This window comes from Gallinula chloropus (assembly GCF_964237585.1).
Source record: "Gallinula chloropus genome assembly, chromosome: 22".
NCBI classification, from domain to species: domain Eukaryota; kingdom Metazoa; phylum Chordata; class Aves; order Gruiformes; family Rallidae; genus Gallinula; species Gallinula chloropus.
Genome location: NC_140107.1, coordinates 1212302 through 1234717, shown reverse-complemented (window position 1 = coordinate 1234717; position 22416 = coordinate 1212302). Strand labels below are relative to the sequence as shown.

Below are 22416 nucleotides of genomic sequence, written 5' to 3'. Positions count from 1 at the left end.
TGGGAAGTTTCCCGGGATGAGCTGGAGCTGGGAGCAAACCTGTCCTACCCAACATGCTGACAGCAGAAGGACCCTACACTGTCCTTCCATGGGTCACACTTGCCACCCACAGCTTCTTTCTGCAGCGATGCTGTGGAAAGCCCAGCAGGCAGGCTGAGTGCTGACCCTGGCAGCAGCAGAGTCCCTGCCCCAGCACACAGACCCTGGAGTGCAGGGACCCTGCTCACAAGGACAGCTCTGGGCACCCCTGCTTGTACTCACTGCTTCACACCTCTGCAGCCATGCCCAGGAGAAGACACCTGTCCTGCCCTGTCCCTCTGATGGGGCAGAAGGGCATCCCTTCCAGGCAGAACTTTCTGGTCCTAGTGAGAACCTGTCCTCCTGACAGACCCCACACACTGTCCCATGTCCCAGCTTTAGGAGATCCCTCCAGGAACAGAACCTGCATTGCCCTGCACCCACAGACATACCAGGGAGAGTACTGTGAAGATTTCTCCTCCAGTGAGCTCTCAGCATCCATCAGCTCTCGCAGCCTCACAGGTCCCCCCTCGGTGCCTCCAGGCAGTGTCCCCAGCCCTGTGTGCTTGGCAGAGGAGCTGCTCCTGGCCAGAGCTGTCTCTCTTCAGTGCTGCCGGGTTGCCATGAGCTCCCTCCATCCCAGGAGCCTGTCCCAGCTCAGCAGGAGAAGACCAGTTCTTCTAGGGTTCCTCCTGGGGCCTCAGGCCTCATGGGGATCATTCTGTGATCTCATCTCTGATGTTTCCTCCCTCAGCTGGTGAGAAATCCTTCTGTCCAGCAGAGTCCTTTCTCCTGATCAAACCAGAGCTGGGCAGGAGAATCACCTTCCCTTGTCTCCACATGAGACAGGACCCCCAGGTCTGGGACAGGGAGTGGACTCTTTCCCACTGTGTAAGGAAGGGGTTTAGGTGAGCATTTGGCGTTTCTCAGGGTTTCCCAAGAACAAAATCAGGAAAAACAAATCTACAAAGCTCTGCTCTGCAGTTGGGGGAAATGGAAACCACAATCCAGACAAGATCCTAGAGATCAAAAAAGATAGACCTGCTGCTGCAAGGACAAACTGACCCCTGGAGAGCTCCCCTCAGAGCCCCATACAAACTGTGGCACCCTCAGCCAGCAGGAAATGAACCCCCCAAAAAGGACCTTTCCAATGTCTAGTAGAACAGGGAGAAGCAGTCCTTGGGCTGGCAATGAGAACGTTTTGCTGAGAGAAGAGTGCCCAAGTTCTCACTGCCTTGTTCTTCATGCAAAGAGGCAGAGAATGTCCTATGGCAGCTTCATTCCCCACTTCCTCCTCCTGCCCTTGGCAGACACAGGGGAGCTGCAGTGGGTTTCTCCATGCTGTGCTGCTCACAACCAAGACATTTTCCCTCCCCCTCTGCAAGGGCAATTCTGGTGACCAGTTCTGCTGTGAAATCCCCCAGATCCTCAGCCTCACATGCTCATACACCTACCCCAGGGAGATTGGTCTTCTTGTATCCAGCAGCTGTTTAGTTTTGGGGTGTTTTATGGGATACATGGGGAGATTTACAGTCAGGAACATCTTTTGGCCCTCGCATGTTTTGCTTGGGAGCTTTGGCTGGACATTTGGCAGTTTCCTAGATGGACACTGGTCGAGCCCCAAAATGACTTCAGGCAATGTTAGGACTGTTCCCTTGGCAAGGAACACCCTGAGCCCCAAGGTTACTGGTGCTTCTCATCCAGTCCCTGAGGAGGATCATGTGAGGAACATCTTTCAGTCCTCATACCATTTTTTAAGGTGCAATTGCTGGATATTTATCATATTTGAAGGCGGTTGCTGGTAGAGCATGAAAATGAAGTCAGGCAATGTTAGGACCTTCTTTGGAAGGGAAAGCCCTGAGCCCCAAAATTAGTGGTTGTGTTTGTAGTCTACATGGGGACATTTCAGGCCAGGAACTTCTTTCATCCCTTGAACCCTTTGTATTTGAGCTATTGGTGCAGTTTGGCGGTTTCAAAGTTGGAGGACTGTAGAGCTGTGCAATGAGTTCAAGCACTATAAGGGTTTTTCCCTTGGCTAGGGATGGGCTGAGCCTTAAGTTTCCTCATGCTGCTAGTGGGTTGCCTGGAGAGGTTTCAGGCCAGGAAGACCCTTGCTCCTTTTGTTTGGGAGCTATTGCTGGACATTTAGCAGTGTCAAAAGTGGATGCTGGTAGAGCTGGAAAAAAGATGTCGGTCAATTTTAGGACCATTCCTGTGGCTAGGAATGCCCTGATCCCAGTGGTAACCTGGTCTGCTAGTGGGCTACCCTGGGAGGTTACAGGCCAGTAACATCTTTCATCTCTCACACCTTTTTTTGGGGAGCTATTGCTGGGTGTTTATCAGTTTTGAAAGTGGGTGCTGGTAGAGTTTGAAAATGACATCAGGCACTATGATGACTGTTCCCTGAGCTAGGAAAGCCCTGAGCCCCAAGGTTACTGGCTCTTCTAGTGCACAACCTAGGGAGGTTTCAGGCCAGTAAAATCCTTCATCCCTCACAACTTTTCTTTGGGTGCTGTTGCTGGGTATTTAGCATTTTTGAACCTTGATGCTGATAGAGCTGAAAATGAAGTGAGGCACATTTAAGGACTGTTCCCTTGGCTGTGAAAGCTCTGAGCCCCAAGGTCAGTGGTCCTGTTTGCAGTCCACATGGGGAGGTTTCAGGCCAGAAACTTCTTTCATTCCTTGCACCTTTTGTTTTTAAATGACTACTGGATTTCAGCAGTTTCAAAGGTGGAGAACTGCAGAGCTGTGCAATCTTGTCAGGCACTATTATGGTTGTTCCCTTGGCTTAGAATGTGCTGAACCTTCAACAGTTAGCGTCCCCAGCCCTGTGTCCTTGGCAGAGGAGCTGCTCCTGGGCAGAGCTGTCTCTCTCTAGCTCTGCTGGGTTGCCATGAGTTCCTACTGTCCCAGGATCCTGGCCCAGCTCAGGAGGTGAAGACCAGTTCTTCTAGGCTCCCTCCTCTCCTCATGGGGATCATTCTGTGATCTCATCTCTGACTTCAAGTCCCATGCTGTGCTGTTCACAACCAATACGTTTTCCCTCCCCCTCTGCAAGGGCAATGTTGCTGACCAGTTCTTCTGTGAAATCCCCCAGATCCTCAGCCTCACATGCTCAGATGCCTACCCCAGGGACATTGTTCTTCTTGTATTCAGTACCTGTTTAGTTTTGGGGTGTTTTGTGAGATACGTGAGGAGGTTAAAGGCCAGGAATATCTTTTGACCCTTGCCCCTTTTGTTTGGGAGCTATTGCTGGTTGTTTAGCATAGTTGAATTTGATGCTTCTACAGCCTCCCTTGGAAGCTCTTAGCCCCAAAATTCATGATCCTTTTTTCAGTCTACATGGGGAGGTTTCAGGCCAGGAACTTCTTTCCTCCCTTGCACATTTTGTTTTGGAACTAGTAGTGCAGTTTATCAGTTTCAAGGTGGAGGACTGTAGAGTCATGCAATGACATCAGGCACTATTTGAGTTGTTCCACTGGCTATGAATGTTCTGAGTCTTAAGGTGCTGCTAGTGGGTTACCTAGGGAGGTTTCATCAAGGAACCTCTTTAGGCTGTCACCCCTTTTCTTTGGGAGATATTGCTGCGTGTTTACCAGTCTCCAAGTTGGACACTTGTATAACCTGTAGATGATGTCAGACATTGTTAGGACTGTTCCCTTGGAATGGAAAAACCTGAGATTCAAAGTTACTGGTGCTGGTACTGCACTACCTGGGGAGGTTTTAGGTCAGGAACATCTTGTAGTTCTCACACCTTTTTTGGGGGGGAGGTATTGCTGGAAGTTCAGCAGGGTTGAAGTAGAACACAGGTAGAGTCAGAAAGTGATGTCAGGCACTGTATAGACTGTTCCCTTAAAAGGAGTGCTCTGAGCCTTAGGGTTACTGGGCCTGGAAGTGTGACACTATGGGAGGTATGAGGTCAGGAATGCTTTTCAGCCTTCACACATTTAGTTTGGGAGCTGTTGCTGGATGTTTATCAGTTTTGACAGTGGGTGCTGGTAGAGCTGGAAAATGACGTCAGGCACTGTTACGACTGTTCCCTTGGCTAGGAAAGCCCTGAGCCCCAAGGTTAGTGGTTCTCAGAGTGTGCAACCTGGGGAGGTTTCAGGCCAGTAAGATCCTTCATCCCTCACAACTTTTGTTTGGGTGCTATTGATGGGTATTTAGCATTTTTGAATCTTGATGCTGCTAAGAGCCAGAAAATGATGTCAGGCAGTGTTAGGACCAAACCATTGGATAGGAAAGCCTTGAACCCCAAGGTTACTGGTTCTTCTAGGACACAACCTGGGGAGGTTTAATGCCACAAACCTTTCTCAGCCCACGCACATTGAGCTTGACACCTATTGCTCTACATTTAACAGTTTTGAGGTGGAAACTGGTAGAGCCTGAAAATTACATCAGGCACATTTAAGGCCTCTCCCTTGCCTATGAAAGCCCTGAGCGCCAAGGTCAGTGGGCCTGTTTGTATTCTACATGGGGAGGTTGCAGGCCCGGAATTTCTTTCAACCCCTGCACCTCTTGTTTTGGAACTATTCATACAGTTCAGCAGTTTCAAAGGTGGAGGACTGCAGAGCCGTGCAATGACGTCAGGCACTATTAGGGTTGTTCCATTGGCTCGGAATGGGCTGAGATGATTAGAAGCTACTCATGCTGCCAGTGGGTTATCTAGGGAGATTTCAGGTCAGGAACGTCTTTGGCCATCAACCCTTTTTGTTTGGCAGCTCTTGCTGGACTTTGAGAAGTTTCAATGTTGGATGCTGGGAGAGCCTGAAAATGACGTCAGGCACTGTTAGGACATTACCTTGGTAAGGAGAAAGCTGAGCCCCAAGATTACTGAGGCTGCTAGAGGTCTAACAAGGGAGATTTCAAGCCAGGAACCTCTTTCAGCCCTCACCCCTTCTCTTTAGGAACTATTGCTGGACATTTAGAAGTTTCAAATCTGGACGCTGGTGGAGCCTGAAAACAACATCAGGCACTGTTAGGACCATTCCCCCCACTAGGAATACCCTGATCCTAACGGTTGCTGGGGCTGCTAGTCGACACCTGGAGCAGGTTTCAGGGCAGTAACATCTTTAAGCTCTCACACTGTTGTTTGGGAGCTGTTGCTGGATGATTAGAGGTTTCGAAGACGGACACAGGTAGAGCCTGAAAATGGCAGCAGGCACTGTTAGGATGATACCCTTGAGCATGAAAGCCCTGAGCTGAAATATTAACAGGGCTGCTAGTGTCCCATCTGGGTAGGTTTCAAGCCAGGAATGTTTTCAGCCCTCACACATTTGGTTTAGAGTTATTACTGGACATTTACCAGTTTCAAATTTGGATGCTTTTAGATCGGGAATATTATCTCTGATAGAGTTTGGACCAGTTCCTTGGAAGAAATGCCCTGAGCCCAATGGTATACAGGGGCTACTAGTGGGATACCTGTGGAGGTTTCAGGCCAGGAATATCTACAAGCCCTCACTTCTTTTGTTTGAGACCTGTTGCTGGAGGTTTAGCAGTTTTAGAGGTTGTTGCTGGTAGATTGAAAAATGACGACAGGCACTCTTAGGACAGTTGCCTTGGCTAGGAATGCCCTGAACCTCAAGGTTTGTTGCACTGCAAGTCTACTACCTGGGGAGGTTTCATGCCAGAAGCATCTTTCAGCCCTCACACCTGTTGTTTGGGGGCTGTTACTTGACATTTGGCATTTTTGAATTTGGATGTGGGTAGAGCCCGAAAATGACACCAGGCTCTCTGCAGACCAGTCCCTCAGCTACAGAAGCTCTGAGCCCCGAAGTTTCAGGGGCTGATCCCTTTGCCAGAGGAAGTTTAGGGCTCCCAAGTTATTTCATCTCCCAAACCTTTTGTTTGGGAGCTATTACTGGATGCTTAGCATTTTTGAATGTGGACACTGGTAGAGCCAGAAAATGGTGTCTGGTATTATAGGACCATTCCCTTGGCTAGGAATGGCCTTCTCCCCAAAGTTCCTGGGGCTGCTTGTGGGCTGCCTGGGGAGGTTTCTGGCCAGGAAGCTTTTTCAGCCTTTGCAAGTTTTGTTTGCAACCTACAATGAAGGTGGGAGATTCTCCCTGGCCCTCCTTTGGTTATTAATGTATTTATAGAATACATTAATATTATATGGGACAGAGGGAATCTCCCACCTTTATTGATCCAGGGGGGAACAACTGTGACAGATGATGAAGAATAGGCTGATGTACTGAATGCCTTTTTTACCTCAATCTTTAGTGGTAAGGCCAGTTGTCTCTCCATTCCCAGAGCCCTGAGTGAAAAGATGGGGACAGGAAGTAGACTGAAGCCCTGCTTAGATCTGCAAAGGTCAATGTGTCTGGATGGGAAACACCTGAAAGCACTGAGGGAGCTGGCAGAAGTGCTCCCCAAGACACTTTCCCTTATTTACCAGAAGTCCTGGCTGACCAGGGTGGTTCTGCCTGATTGGAAGGTGGCACATGTGACACCCATCTACAAGAAGGGACAGAAAGAGGACCCGGGGAACTACAGGCCTGTCAACCTAACCTCAGTGCTGGGGAAGGGGATGGAATTAATTATCTTGAGTACGATCATGCTGCACATGCAGCACACTCAGGTGATCAGACCCAGTCAGCATGGGTTTAGAATGTGCTTGAGGAAGCTGAACTCCTTCCATGACAAGGTGACCTGTTTAGTGGAGGAGGGGAAGGCTGTGGATGTGATCTACATGGACTTCAGTAAATCCTTCATCACTGCCTCCCAAAACATCCTGCTGGAGGAACTCGCTGCTCATGGGTTCCATGGGTATACTCTGTGCTGGGTTAGAAACTGGCTGAAGGCCGGGCCCAAAGAGTTGTGGTGAACAGAGTTGAGATGAGAGGAAATGGTTTCAAATTGCCCCAGGGGAGATTTAGTTCTCATATCAGGAAGAATTTCTTTCCTGAAGGGGTAGTCAAGTATTGGAACAGGCTGCCCAGGGCAGTGGTGCAGTCACCATCCCTGTTGGTATTTCAAAGGCGTGGGCCTTGTTCGTTCTGGTTTGTCTAAGCTGTAACAACATGGGCCACAGTCATCCCATTCCTCATGCAGTATCTCCAGGCCTTGTGTGACCCTGACACTACGGAATGACGAGCTGTGCTCTCTTTGCATCATGTCTGTCTGCAAACAGCCAAAAGTTTTCCTCTTTATTTTTCTTTATTTTATTTTTATAAACACTTTACAAGCATCTTCATCAGCTGAATCACTTGACTCCTTGAATCACTTCACAACTTGGGAATTTCAAGGAAGTGTCATACTCACCTTCCCCTGAACCTGCATTACCCCCAGTCTGTCTCTTCATCTCCCTCATCACTGAGGTGTTTCCACCTCTCCTGGTGACACAGCCATGCCCAAGGACACCTTCTCCAGACTACCCTGATGTGTGCACTTCACGTTGCTCAACGGTTTCCACCTCCACTCGCTCTTTGGTCATTCAGATGCTGATAAACTTTGAGCTTCAGAGAGTTGGAAAACATCCCATCTTCCAGAAGTCTAATGAACTGTTCTGTCTGAAGTTCAGGGTGTTATGTGACCTTTCTATCTATCTGATTGAAACTGTTCTGGGAGAGAATCTCCTCTGAAAGCTGACCCCCTTCACACGCTGCTTGGCCGTGGCAGGCAGCTGAGGAGAGAGATTTCATGGGTATTAAACTGTGTCATGTTTAACTGATGTTTGTTGTCAGAGAAATCTGTCTGTGTCTGTGAACACAGATGATGTGAGGAAAAGTGTTGGGAGTCCCAGGAGGCCAGTGAGGGAACTGCTGGTCTTGGGGATGAGCAAAGTTCTCCAGACAGGGTTGGATCTCAAGGGACTGCTTTCCCATCCTGTCCAGAACCCTCTACGAGACCTTTGGACAAACATCTCTTGTAGAATGCTGCTACGACATCTTCCATGGAGTGAAAAATGACAGACACTTTTTTTTTCTATGAAAAAATCCTCCATTGTGAAATTACTGTGATTGTTTCATCACCCAACTAAAACCTCTCCAATTACTTATACAAGTCTTAATTTTTGAATAAGATTACGTGAAGAGCCATGCTTGTAAGGGCTTTCTGGATGTTAATGAGCCTCACGGTGTCTCTGGTGTGTCCACAGAACTCAGACACCAAGAGGAGACTGAAGAAACTTCTCAAGAAGTTCAAGTCAGGAGTAATGCCCAAAGTACCTTGAAGCACTAACAGGCCCCACTGGGAGCCATTCCTGACAAAGCCTCTCCATGGGCTCCTTAGAGCAGACAACTGGAGGCCATGAGGACAAACACAGACAAAGCACAGGCAGCTCTGATGCTGAGGACACCCTGGCTTGGTCTGATGAAGCAGAAATGCCAAGTGCTGACCCCCAGCCCCTGGGCAGGGAGATCCTGACCCTCACCTGTGTCTCAGGGCTCTTCCTTAGAATGTGGGGAGTGTGACACCAAGGGAAGGAAAGGGGTATGACACATGGTGACCTCCCCTGGGGTAGATGCAAGAAGGCAGCCATGCTCCATGGCCATGAGGACAATGTGTCTCACCTGAGGCCTCTGTGGCAGGGCCATCAGCCACAGCCAAGGGGGCAAAGACCTCATTTCTATCAGGCCATTTCATCCTGGATGGCACCCTTGGCCATCTGCACCACAGCCCATCCCACACGGCCTCACCCCTGTACCTGGTTCTTTGTAGGCTGCAGGGATGCAACACGCTTCCCCACCTCATTGTCACCTAACAATGTCCCCGCCTGTACTGCTGTCTCTCCATCCTCACCAGCTGTTCCCACAAGCACAAAGCCACCAGCTCATCCACACTTCCTCCCAGTGACTGCTTGCACCACAGCTCTACCCTCAGAATGACATTTCTTTATCCTCATGTCCACCCTGGCCTTCAGAGCCGTCAGTTCACATGGACTTCCTTTCTTATATTCTTTTCACATAGCACAAAGAGGGCTTCCCTCAGCCTCCCCTTCCCCAGGCTAAAGAAGCAAAGGTCTCTTGGCAGACTTTCCCTGACCACATACATGTTCCTCCACATTCCTCCAGATCGGGGAGCCCCACACTGGGACTGACTGACTGCTCCAGAGGTGGCATCACCAGTGCTGAGTCCAGATGGACCAGAAGGGCCCTTGTCTGTGCAGCCACACTCCTCCCAGTGCAGCCCAATGTGCTCATGGCCACATCCCTGTTCAGCACCTCTGACTGCTATGGCAGCCCCTGCAATGCCCAAATTCTTCTCATGGTGTCCGGTTCTCCACCCATCATGTCTGAGCTGCCTTGATGTGGGGGTGTTGTGCTGGAACCTTTTCTCATGATTTCACCCCAGCCCAGAGCCGAGCACCACACAGCCGCTCTCTCTCTAAGAGGGGGGGTGTGGGGGAATTGGGGGTGGGGGGGAAAGGAAGGTAAAAGGAAACCAAAGAAACCCTATATCTCATGGGCGGCAATAAGGACAGTTTACTGGGACAGCAGAGAGAGAAACAACAACAACAAGAGGACATTGTAGCAAAATACACACAACAGGTGATGCACAATGCAGTTTCTCACTGAACCCCACAGCTCTGGCCGCACAGCTCACAGCCATCCTGAAAGCACGTGTGTCCTGGAGCTGAGTTCTCCTGCCCCCACCACACTCCTTTTATGGTGTGATCTGAATGAAATAGGCTTTTTTGGGCAGTTTGGGTCACCTGTCTTGGCTGTGTCCCCTTCCTGCTCCCAGGGTGCTCCCCACCTTCCCGTTAGTAGTAGAGAATGAACAACAGAAAAGTCTGATTGCTTGGACACAACTAAAGCCTCCCTGTTATCAGCACTGCTCTCATCCTAACAGCCAAATGTGGCACCACATGGGCTGCTAGAAAGAAAATCAACTGTATTCCTCCTGAAACCAGCCCACCTTTGCAGACAACAAGTGCACCACAATGGTTGGCTCACTCCTGTAGTCATGCAGGATGGATAATCCCCTTGGTTAGTTATGGTCAGCTGGGCCTGTTCTGTCCCCTTCCAGGCACTTGTGCACTCCCAGCTGACTCATTTCTGGAGCAGAACTAGAAAAAAGGCCTTGATGCTGTGCAAGCCCTGCTCAGCATGGGACAAATGTATTTATTTAGACTTTATGACTTACAAATCCAAAACACCAGAACTATGGGGGCCACCAGCATGAGAATTAATTCCAGCCGCAGAGAAAATATGGTCAGGAGGAGAAGATCTCTTCTGCTTGGAAATCTTCCTGATGTTCCTGTTCATCCAATCCCAGAATTTCTCAAGGTCTCTCTGAAGGGAATCTCTGTTTTACTAATAGTTCACATGTGCTTGCTGATTTCTCTCTAACTGACGGTGCTTCTAACAAAATGACAGCAGTAAGTGCTAAAGAACCTGGGACTCTACTGCTGGACATCTAGCATGTTCAAGAGTGGATGATGGTAGAGCCTGAAAATGACATTTTTAGGACTGTTCCTGTGGCTAGGAATGCCCTGAGCCCCAAGGTTAATGGGGCTGTTAGTGGGCTACCTGGGGAGCTTTCAGGGCACCTTTTGCCATGGAGCTGGTGCTGCACATTGAGCAGTGTCGAAGGTGGACACTATTAAAGCTGGAAATCACATTGGGCAGAGTTACATCCACTCCCATGGCTACAAAAGCCCTGACCCCATGTTCCTGGGGTGCTAGTGGGATACCAGGGGACATGTAAGGCCATGAACATCTTTCATCCCTCACACCTTTAGTTTGGGATGTATTGCTGTGCATTTAGCAGGTTCAAAGGTGGACACTGGTATGGCCAGAAATGACATCAAGCAAAGTTAGGACCCTTCTTTTCTCTCTGAACGCTGCTCTGAGCCCTAAGGTACTGGGCCTGCCAGTGATCTACCTTGGCACCCCAGGATTCCATTGGCCTTCTTAGCCAGGAGGGCGCATTGCTGGCTCATGCTGATCCTGCAGCATATCAATGGGGTCAGCTTTCAGAGCAGATTGTCTCCAAACCAACTTGTGTTCAGATACATAGAAAGGTCACTTATCAACACACTGAACTTCTGAGACAACTCTTTATTAGACATCTGAAAGATGAGAAGTTTTCCAAGTCTCGGAAGACACTGGAGAGCTCAGCAGCATGGAAATGACCAAAGAGCAAGCAGAGGTGGAAACCTGCTGAGAAAAGTGAAGTGAATACATGTCTCTAGGCTACTGAGAAGACAAAACAACCAGCAAAATTCGTACTAAATATAGACTGGTCCTAATGTGAGTTCCATGGCCAGTGATATGCCAAAGATGAGCTGCTTAGAAATATCCAGTCCTCAGTTTCCACATGGCATCCTTGAGCTCCTGGTTCCTCATGCTGTAGATGAGGGGGTTCACTGCTGGTGGAAACACTGAGTAAAGAAATGACACTACCAGGTCCAGAAATAGGGAGGAGATGGAGGGGGGCTTCAGGTAGGCAAATATGGCAGTGCTGACAAACAGGGACACCACAGCCAGGTGAGGCAGGCAGGTGGAAAAGGCTTTGTGCCGTCCCTGCTTCGAGGGGATCCTCAGAACAGCCCTGAAGATCTGCACATAGGACACCACAATGAACACAAAACACCCAGTAGCAAAAGAGGCACTGACCACAAGGACTCCAGTTTCCCTGAGGTAGGTATCTGAGCAGGAGAGCTTGAGGATCTGGGGGATTTCACAGAAGAACTGGTCAAGGGCACTGCCCTTGCACAGGGGGAGTGAAAATGTACTGGCTGTGTGCAGCACAGCATTGAGAAACCCACTGGCCCAGGCAGCTGCTGCCATGTGGACACAAGCTCTGCTGCCCAGGAGGGTCCCGTAGTGCAGGGGGTGGCAGATGGCAACGTAGCGGTCATAGGCCATAACAGTGAGGAGACAGTACTCTGTTGTGAACAAAAATAAAAAGAGAAATATTTGAGCCACACATCCTGTGTAGGAAATGGCCCTGGTGTCCCACAAGGAATTGGACATGGATTTGGGAACAGTGGTGGAGATGCAGCCAAGGTCAGTAACAGAGAGGTTGAGGAGGAAGAAGTACATGGGGGTGTGGAGGTGGTGGTCACAGGCTATGGTGATGATGATGAGGCCATTGCCCAGGAGAGCAGCCAGGTAGATGCCCAGGAAGAGCCAGAAGTGCAGGAGCTGCAGCTCCCGTGTGTCTGCAAAGGGCAGGAGGAGGAACTGGCTGATGGAGCTGCTGTTGGACATCTGATGCCATCAGGTGTGGAGACCTGTCCAAGGAGGGAAAGGCAGCGAGAAGTTAGGGAATGCTTCTTTGAGGAAAACCCCTTCTACTTCTCATGGAATGCCCTCATCATATCAGCACTGTGGGGCTGGCAGGAGGTACCAAATCCCCACTGCCAGGGCACTGCTGGGAGCAGCTCATTCTTCCTCCCTGACAATGTCTCTGCTGCTTGGAGCTGTCCCTGCAGCTGCTTCTGTTTGCCCATGTTGCCTCCTGCTCTGTGCTCACAGACCGCATCCAACCTGCCCTGTGCTCAGCTCTGCTCTGCAGACCCCTCTTGGCATCAGGGCACTGCCCTGGGAACCTCTATTTTTGCAGGGATCAGGGAAAGCTCAAATGTCTTCATGATAATCAAATTTTCTCTGCATATTTTCAAGGGGAGAAATAAGTTCTCATCTACCACACTCAGCACAGCCCACAGGAGAGGAAAAGTCAAAGCAAAGACTCTGCCTTTGGAGAAATATTCTCTTTGGCATTTCTCAAGGATCAGCTCTGGCTGGGAGCAAAGCTGACCCAGGCAGCACTTTCTTACAGCAGAGGGACCTTACGTTGCCCTTCCCTGGGTCACTGCTTTAACCCAGAGGTGCTGTCTATATCCCTGTGGAAAGCCCAGCAGGCAGGCTGAGTGCTGACCCCAGTGTCAGCAGCAGAGTTTCTGCCCCAGCACACAGACCCCAAGGTCACAAGGACCCTGCTCACAAGGACAGCCCTGAGCACCCCTCAGCCATGCCCAGGAGAAGACAGCTGTCCTGCCCTGTCCCTCTGATGGGGCAGAAGGCAATCCCTTCCAGGCAGCACCTTCTGGTCCTATAGAGAACCTGTCCTCCTGACGGACCCCCCAACACTGCCCCATGTCCCAGCTTTAGGAGATCCCTCCAGGAACAGAACCTGCACTGCCCTGCACTCACAGACATACCAGGCAGAGTGCTGTGGAGATTTCTCCTCCAGTGAGCTCTCAGCATCCGTCAGCTCTCTCAGCCTCCTAGGTCTCTCCTCGGTGCCTACAGGCAGTGTCCCCAGCCCTGTGTGCTTGGCAGAGGAGCTGCTCCTGGCCAGAGGTGTCTCTCTGCAGCGCTGTAATGTTTCATGAGCTCCCACCATCCCAGGAGCCCAGCCCAGCTCCCAGCAGATGAGCAGGCGAATACGTCACATACTCCGTTCCCCAGAGTCTCCTGTGAGGTGTCCCTGGAGCTCCAAGGAATCTACTTTGAAAGACACTAAGTCTTTACTGACTTTCCTTCCCTTGGGTGGGGAGAAATTCTTCTGTCCAGCAGAGCTGTTTCTGCTGATCAAACCTGAGCTGGGCAGGACAATCACGTTTCCTTGTTCTCATATGAGACAGGACCCCCAGGTAGTGACTCTTTCCCCCTGTGAGAATCATTCCAGACCCCTCATCCTTGCTTTGCAGCCCTGGGGCTGGAAGGAGAAGCAGCTGTGACCTATGGCTTCCACAAACCCACCTGTGCTGGGATTCCTCTTGCCACAGTTCTGGTGGCACAAATAGGCTCCTTCTGCCATGGAGATGCTGGTCCCAGCTCCCATGGGAGTTACTGGGGGTGGAGGCAAGTTGTCATACACCCTTCTCCATGAGAGTGGACTTTGATCTGATGGAAACTGTGTGTCACCCCCATTCACCTGTACTCATAACTGAGGACCAGGAATGACTCTTTCCGAGCCCATGGGAGAGGCTTCTGCTCCTCAGGCACACCTGGGAGTTTGTAAGACAGATCAAGATTGTAGTTTTCCTTGTTATAAATCTCTCCTCACTCCTGTCTTTTACTTCTGAAAACACTTTCCCATACCCAGAGTCAGCAGATTTCCAGCAGCAGCTCCCTCAGCCAGTTCCTCCTTCTGCCCTTTGTAGACACACGGGAGCTGCAGCTCCTGCACTTCTGGCTCTTCCTGGGCATCTACCTGGCTGCTCTCCTGGGCAAGAGTGTCATGATCATTATTGTAGTCTATGACCATTGACTCTACATGCCCATGTACTTCTTCCTCTTCAACCTCTTGTTGAAGTGGGTTGACCCAGCTGCTCACCAAAGGTGCTCTATCACTCCCCTTCCTCTGCTGCATAAGGGAAAGAAGATGTTATGAAAGGTCAAGATAAGGACGGGGAGAGACCACTCTCCTGAGTTCCTCTCAATAAGCCCATCTAATTCATTACCCAATCAAAGAGGGCAGAGTAATAAGAAAGAAAAAAATAATTAAGACACCCACAACCATGCCTCCCTGTTTTTCCCAGGGTCCACTCCGTCTCTAATTCTCTCCTTCCTCTAAGTGAGCAGCACAGGAGGATGGGGAATGGGCATTGGGGTCAGTTCATCACACATTGTCTCAGCTGCTCCTTCCCCCTCATGGGAGGACTCCTCACAGTCTCCCCTTGCTCCAGCATTGGGTCCCACCCATGGCAGACAGTCCTCCATGAACCCCTCCAAGTTCTTCCCACAGAGCTTCAGAGCATCACCAACTGCTCCAGGGTGGGTCACTTTAATGGGCTGCCCTCCTTCAGCAACAGACTGCTCCAGCCTGGGTCCTCCACAGCCCTGCCAGCAAACCTGCTCCAGCACAGGCTTCCTATGAGGTCACAGCCTCCTTCAGATGTCTGCACCTGCCTGAGCATGGTGATCTCTATAGGCTGCATGTAGAATCACTGTTCCATATCATCCAGCATGGGCTGAGGGGGAACAGCCTCATTTACCATGGTCTTCTCCATGAGCTACAAGGGTATCTCTACTGTGGGGCTTGGAGGACCTTCTCCTCCTACATCAGTGATCTTGTTGTCTGCAAAGTTGCTTATAGATTCTCACTCCTTTCTCTGGCAGCAAAAAGCAGCAGATAATTTTTAATTCCTTATTAAATATATTGTCACAGCAAATATATTTTCACTCCCCCTCTGCCAAGGCAATGCTGCTGACCAGTTTTTCTATGAAATCCCCCAGATCCTCAAGCTCTCCTGCTCACAGGCTTCACTCAGGGAAACTGTGGTCAGAGCTTGTTTAGCTTTTGGGTGTTTTGTGTTCATTGTGGTGTCCTATGTGCAGCTCTTCAGGGCTGTGCTGAGGATCCCCTCAGAGACGGCACAAAGCCTTTTCCACCTGCCTTCCTTACATGGGAGTGGAATCCTTCTTTGTCAGCACTGACTTGTTTGCCTACCTGATGCCCCTCTCAATCTTCTCCATATTTACAGATTCACTGATTCACAAAAGGAAGGGCCCCCCTTCAAAAGCAGGGTCCTCAGACGGGTGGGACAGGTCGGCATCCAGATGGGTCCTGAATATCTCCAGAGAAGGAGAATCTACAACCCTCTGACTGTCCCAGGGTTCTGTCACCTTCACTTTTAAAATTTCTTCTGCATTTTGGTGTGGAACTTCCTATGCTCCAACTTGGAGCCATTGGCCCCTGTCCAGTCTCCACAGACAGCTTAACCTGGTAGAGGTATTTCTTTACATGGTGGTTCCACCAGCAGTGAACCCCCCCTCACCTACAGCATAAGGAACCAGGAGCTCAAGGATGCCATGTGGAAACGGGACTGGATGTTTCTAAGCAGCAACCAACTCATCATCTTCTTCAATGAATTGCTGGCCCTGTTGACTCAATGAAATGTAATCATGCTGAATAGATTGATGGAGATGCAGCTTAAGAGACAATTAATATAACTTTAATATAAGAATTTTCGTGTTCTTAAGAATAGATTTGTTTTGGATTTTAGTAGATGTGGTTTTCCCCCAGCTGAGAGCTGAGCACCACACAGTCACTTGTTCTTTAAAAGGGAGTGTGTGTGGGGGAAGCCAAGGGGGGGGAGGGAGAGGGAAAGGAAAGGTAAAAAAAACAAAGCCAAGGAAACAAAACCCCACAGGTTGGGATAAGGATAGTTTACTAGAATAGCAGAAAGGGAGATATAATAATGATAACAGGACTTTGTAGCAAATATATATGAAACTGGTGATACACAATGCAGTTTCTCACTGAACCACACATCTCTGGCCGTGCAGCCCAGAGCATTCCCGGAACCCGACCATCCCCAAACTGCACGTCCTGGAGCCGCCTCGTCCTCCTCCCACCAGCTCCCCTTTTATGCTGAACATGATGTAATTGGCATGGAATACACTCTTTGGCCAGTTCGGGTCACCTGTCCTGGCTGTGTCCCCTTCCTTCTCCTTAGTAGGGAAATAGGAACAACTGAAAAGTCCTTGATTACTTGGCAACAACCAGTAACATCAGGATGTTATCAGCACTGCTCTCCTCCCAACACCCAAACACAATATTCCATCCCCTATTAGAAAAGAAAATAACTCCATACCAGCCAAAATCAGCATTCTGACATAATTTCCCATTCAAAGGGGCTGACTGGGGAGGGGTGGTCGTTGCATGGTGCAGCACTCTGTTATTGTTGAGTTTGTAAGGTACTCTGTATTGTCACTGGGTGTGAGTGCAATTGGGGATGTAATTGTTCCCCTTTTATGGTGCTTTTGTCAGTAAACTGTCCTTATCCCAACCCACAGAAGCACTGTCTGTTTCTCCTCCGGGAGTGAGCAAGCAGCATGTGGTGCTCAGCCATTGTTTGGGGCTGAACCACCACAGTTTCCAAGCCACAAGCAGTGAGCTACTCGAAGAGACGGTGGTGGGAAACTGTGTCCAAGGCCTTGCTAAAGTCAAGGTAGAAAACATCCAGAGCCCTTCCCTTGTCCAAGAAGCAGGTCACCCTGTCATAGAGGGAGATCCAGTTGGTCAAACAGGACCTGCCTTTACGAACCCAAGCTGACTGGACCTGATTACCTGGGGTTCTTCATGAACTGGATAATGCTGCTCAGGATGATCTGCTCCACCAGCTTCTCTGGGACTAAAGTCAACCTATCAGACCTGTAATTTCCCTGATCATCCTTCTGTCCCTTCTTATATAGGGGGTTATATAGACTGATTTCCAATCTACTGATACCTCTCCGGTCAGCCAGGACTGATGGAAAGTGGCTTGGTGAACCCCCCTTGCCAGATATTTCAGCACCCTTGGCTGCATCCCATTCAGCCCCACAGATCTCTGCACATCTCTGTGGTGCAGCAGGACCATCTCCTCCTGGATTGAGGTGGGGTCATTCTGCTCCCTGCCCCTGTGTCCTAGCTCAGGGAATTGGATTCTCTCTGTACAACTGCTCCTATTACTAAAGACAGTGGCAAAGATTTCATTAAGCACCTCAGCCTTGTCCTCATCTTTCCATAATGTTTCCTCCTGAATCTGATCGGGGATGGAGGGTATCCCTGGTCTTTCTCCTTTTTTAGATGAAGGACAGAAGAATTTCTAGCTGGGCTTCAGACCAATAATGAGGAGAAACTCATCCTGTTGTTCTACCCCCAGTGTTATACATCTCACGCTGAGCCAAGAAGAGCCTGAGCAATGCCTGAGGGACAGGACGTGTCTTTCCTGGGGCTGGGGGTCAGGGCTTGGCCTTTATGTTTCATCAAACCAACCCAAGGCTTGCTCAGCATCTCAGCTGCTTGTACATTGCCTTTGCCTACCAGCCAACATGGCCTCCAATTACCTGTTCTAACGAGTCCCTGGGGAGGCTCAGCCAGCAATGGCTCTCAGCGGGACTCATTAATACTTCAGGTACTTTGGCTTCTGCTTTTGACATGGAGTTTTTTGTGTAATCTCCTCTCAGTACCTGAGCTTCAAGGACTCAGCACCAAATGCACCCCAGGGCTCATTAAAAAGAAAATCAAGCCCTAATGAGCTATGTCTCTTCATGTAATTGTCTTCAAGAGATGTACAGATCATTGGAGCTGTTTCAAAGGGAGCTCAGAGTAAAACTGATTTCTTTTTAAGGGTGTAGGTTATTATTTTCACTTTAGAGGAGAGGTGACAACCTCTGACTGAGATTGATCCAGGATGCCTCCTAATTAGGTCTGGACTGCTCTGAAAATATGTCCATTGAGGCAGTGGGGACAACCTTGCTGCACATCTCCACAAGGCCACCATAACTCTCACCAGCCAACTGGGACTTGCATCCCTTGTCCTTACATCAGGTCTCTCTGCTGCACTCCACAGTGGGGCATTACAGCCCCTCTGTACCAGCTCCCCTGCTTTCCTTAGAGAACTGGCTGCACACAGGCAGCACACAGGGAGTTATTTTCCCAACAACAGAAGAAACCTGACAAGATTCATCATTAAATTCAACACTCCTCACTCTGTGCCAAGTGCAATCTGCCAGCAATGAGGTTCACCTGCCACAAAGCTTAACCAAGTGAGAAATGTTTTTGTGAGAGGAGGGAGACTGTGAAATCACTGCAGCTCAAAAGCTGGCTAAAGACAAGAGAATGAGTCAGACAACTGCCAGAAAGGCAAGGGTTTAACCCCCTGAAACTCAGAGCAGCATCTGGATAGTTGGGAGGTGTCAGAATGGTCCAAGTGGAAGGGAAATCTGTAGAGCAATCACAAGTGCTGGTGTGCAGATCCACTGCTAAGTGGTGCTTTCAGTCATGGTCATGGAATCATAGAATCTCCTGAGTTGGAAGGGACCCATAAGGATCATCCAGTACAACTCCTGGCTCCACACAGGGCCAGCCAACTCAGAGCACGGGACTGAGTGCATCATCCAGATGCTTCTTGAACTTGGTCAAGCTCAGTGCTGAGACCCCTTCCCTGGGCAGCCTGTTCCAGGGCCCGACCACCCTTTCAGTAAATAACCTCTCCCCAATATCTAGCCTAAACCTCCCCTGTCACAGCTTCATGCTGTTCCCTCAGGTTCTATCACTGGCCACCACCAAAGAGAGATCAGCGCCTGCCCCTTTGCTCCCCCTCCTCAGGATGCCACAGACTGCAATGAGGTCTCCCCTCAGCCTCCTTTTCTCCAGGCTGAACAAACCAAGGGACTTCATCCCCTCCTCATGAGACTTCCCCTCCAGACTCTTCACCATCCTCATTGTCCTCCTCTGGACACTTTCCAATATTCTCATGTCCCACTTCTACTCTGGTGCCCAAAACTGCACCCAGCACTTGAGGTGAGGCTGCACCAGCATCCCCTCCCTGGACCGTCTGGCAATGCCATGCTTGATGCACCCCAGGATACGCTTGGCCCTCCTGGCTGCCTGGGCACACTGCTGGCTCGTGTTTAACTTGCTGTCTACCAAGACCCCCCAAATACCTCCAGCGTCTGATCCCCCCCAGTCTGAATGTGCAGCCAGGGCTGCCCTTTCCCAGGTGCAGGATCTGGTGCTTGCCCTTGTTAAACTCCATGGTGTTGGTGACTGCCCAGCTCTCTGACCTGTCCAGGTCTCTGCAAGGCTTCTCCACACTCAGCAGAGTCAACAGCTTCTCCCAATTTGGTGTCATATGCAAATTTACTTAACACACCCTCTAGTCCTGTTTTCTGGTCATTTCTGAAAACATTAAAAAGAATCACAGAATCACCAGGTTGGAAAAGACCTTTAAGGGTATCGCGTCCAACTGTTCCCTTCCTATGCTATACCATATCCCTAAAGTACCTCATCTACCTGTTTTTTGAACACATCCAGGGAAGGTGACTCAACCCCCCTCCCTGGGCAGCCTGTTCCAGGCCCTGACACCCCCTTCAGTAAAAAATTTCTTCCTAACATCTGACCCTTCCCTTGTGCAGCTTGAGAGGCCATTTCACCTTCTTCCATCTCCTTTCCCCTGGCTGAAGAGACCATCACCCACCTCTCTGCACCCTCCTGTCAGGGCAGTGAGAAGGTCTCCCCTCAGCCTCCTCTTCTCCAGGCTGAACACCCCCAGCTCCCTCAGCTGCTCCTCAGAGGATTTGCCCTCCATCCCCTTCACCAGCCTGGTTGCCCTTCTCTGGACTCACTCCAGGACCTCAACATCCTTCCTATGGTGAGAAGCCCAGAACTGGACACAGTACTCAAGTGCAGCTTCACCAATGCCAAGAACATTGGCAAAATCACCTCTCTAGACCTACTGTCCACACTATTTTTGATACAAGCCAAGATGCCATTGGCCTTTCTGGCCATGTTCAGTTGACAGTCACCAAACATCCCCAGGCCCTTCTCTGCCTGACAGCTCTCCAGCCAGTCTCCCCCAGCCTGTTGCACTGCATGGGGTTGTTCTGTCCCATGTGCAGCACTCTACACTTGGCCATGTTAAACTACATCCTGTTGGTCTCAGCCCATCAGTCCAGCCTGTTCAGATCCCTCTGAAGAGCCTCCCTCCCCTCAGGCAGATCAACACTTCCTCCTAGTTTAGTGTCATGTCCAAACTTACTGAGGGAACATTCAATCCCTTCATCCAGGTCATTGATAAAGATGTTGAACAGAACTGGACCGAGGACTGAGCCCTGGGGGTGCCACTCGTGACCGGCCTCCAGCTGGATTTGGTTCCATTCACCACCCCCCTTTGGGCCCGGCCATCCAGCCAGTTTTGAACCCAGCTGAGGGTCCACCTGTCCAGGCCAGTGGCAGCCAGTTTCTCAGTCAGAATGCTGTGAGAATCCATGTCAAAGGCTTTCCTGAACTCCAGGTAGACACATCCACAGCCTTCCCCTCATTCATTAAGCAGGTAAATGGATGAGGGGAAGGCTCTCTTGATCAGGCGGCCTGTAATAGACACAGAATCACAGAATCACAGAATCACAGAATCTTAGGGGTTGGAAGGGACCTCAAGAGATCATCGGGTCCAACCCCCCTGCCAAAGCAGGCTCGCTATCTCATATTACACAGATAGGCATCCAGACGAGACTTGAATATCTCCAGAGAAGGAGACTCAACCACCTCCCTGGGCAGCCTATTCCACTGCTCCGTCACCCTCACTGTGAAAAAGTTCTTCCGCATGTTGGTGTGGAACTTCCTATGCTCCAGCTTACAGCCATTGCCCCTAGTCCTGTCCCCACAGACCACTGAAAAGGGGCTGGCCAAATCCCCCTGCGTCCCAAGTCTAAGATATTTATAAACACTAATTAGGTCTCCCCTAAGCCTTCTTTTCTCCAGGCTGAACAGACCCAGCTTACTCAGCCTTTCCTCATATGGGAGATGTTCCAGGCCCTTAATCATCTTCGTGGCCCTTCTCTGGACTCTCTCCAGGAGATCCCTGTCTTTTTTATACCATGGAGCCCAGAACTGGACACAGTACTCCAGGTGGGGCCTGACCAACGCAGAGTAGAGGGGGAGCATCACTTCCTTCGACCTGCTGGACATACTCTTCCTGATGCATCCCAGGATCCCATTGGCTCTCTTAGCCACCAGTGCGCACTGCCGGCTCATAGCCAACCTGTCATCAACCAGGACCCCCAGGTCCTTCTCCACAGAGCTCCTTTCCAGCAGGTCATCCCCCAGCCTGTACTGATACAGTCGGTTGTTCCTCCCCAGGTGCAAGACTTTACACTTGCTCTTGTTGAACCTCATCTGGTTTCTCCCAGCCCAGCTCTCCAGCCTGTCAAGGTCTCGCTGGATGGCAGCGCAGTGTTCCTGCGTGTCAGCCAATCCTCCCAGCTTTGTATCATCGGCGTACTTGCTGAGGGTGGATGCTATACCCTCATCAAGATCGTCAATGAAGATATTAAACAGGACTGGACCCAACACCGAGCCCTGGGGAACACCGCTAGTCACAGGCCTCCATTCAGATTCTACTCCACTGATCACGACCCTCTGAGCCCGGTCCGACAGCCAGTTCTCGACCCACCTCACTGTCCACTCATCTAACCCTTGTTCCCTCAGCTTCTCTATCAGGATGTCGTGGGAGACAGTATCGAAAGCTTTGCTAAAGTCAAGGTAGACGACATCCACTGCTCTCCCTCCATCCACCCAGTTGGTGATGACATCATAGAAGGCTATGAGATTGGTCGAGCACGATTTCCCCTTGGTGAATCCATGCTGACTACTCCTCATAACCTTCTTCTCTTCCAGTTGTTTGGAGATGGCATCCAAAACAAACTGTTCCATCACCTTTCCAGGGACAGAAGTGAGGCTGACTGGCCTGTAGTTACTGGGATCCTCCTTCTTGCCTTTTTTAAAGACTGGAGTCACATTGGCTATTCTCCAATCTTCAGGCACTTCTCCTGTAGTCCAGGACCTATTGAAGATGATAGAGAGTGGCTCCGCAATCACCTCCGCCAGTTCTCTCAGCACACGTGGGTGTATCCCATCTGGACCCATGGATTTGTGTGCATCCAATCCTTTGAGTCGCTCCTGGACTACCCCTACCTCAACTAGAGGTGAGCCGTTCATTCCCCAACC

The 22416-nt window shown here is 50.2% G+C and overlaps 1 protein-coding gene across 1 annotated transcript; it reads right to left on the bottom strand.

Annotated features, from left to right (window-relative positions):
• Positions 1-11258: 11258 nt before the first annotated feature.
• LOC311199975 (olfactory receptor 14C36-like) lies at positions 11259-12182 on the bottom strand (the record flags this gene model as incomplete). The annotated part of the gene is made up of 1 exon (XM_084274125.1): positions 11259-12182. The coding sequence occupies one exon, from the start codon at positions 12180-12182 to the stop codon at positions 11259-11261; it is 924 nt and encodes a 307-aa protein (XP_084130251.1).
• Positions 12183-22416: the final 10234 nt, after the last annotated feature.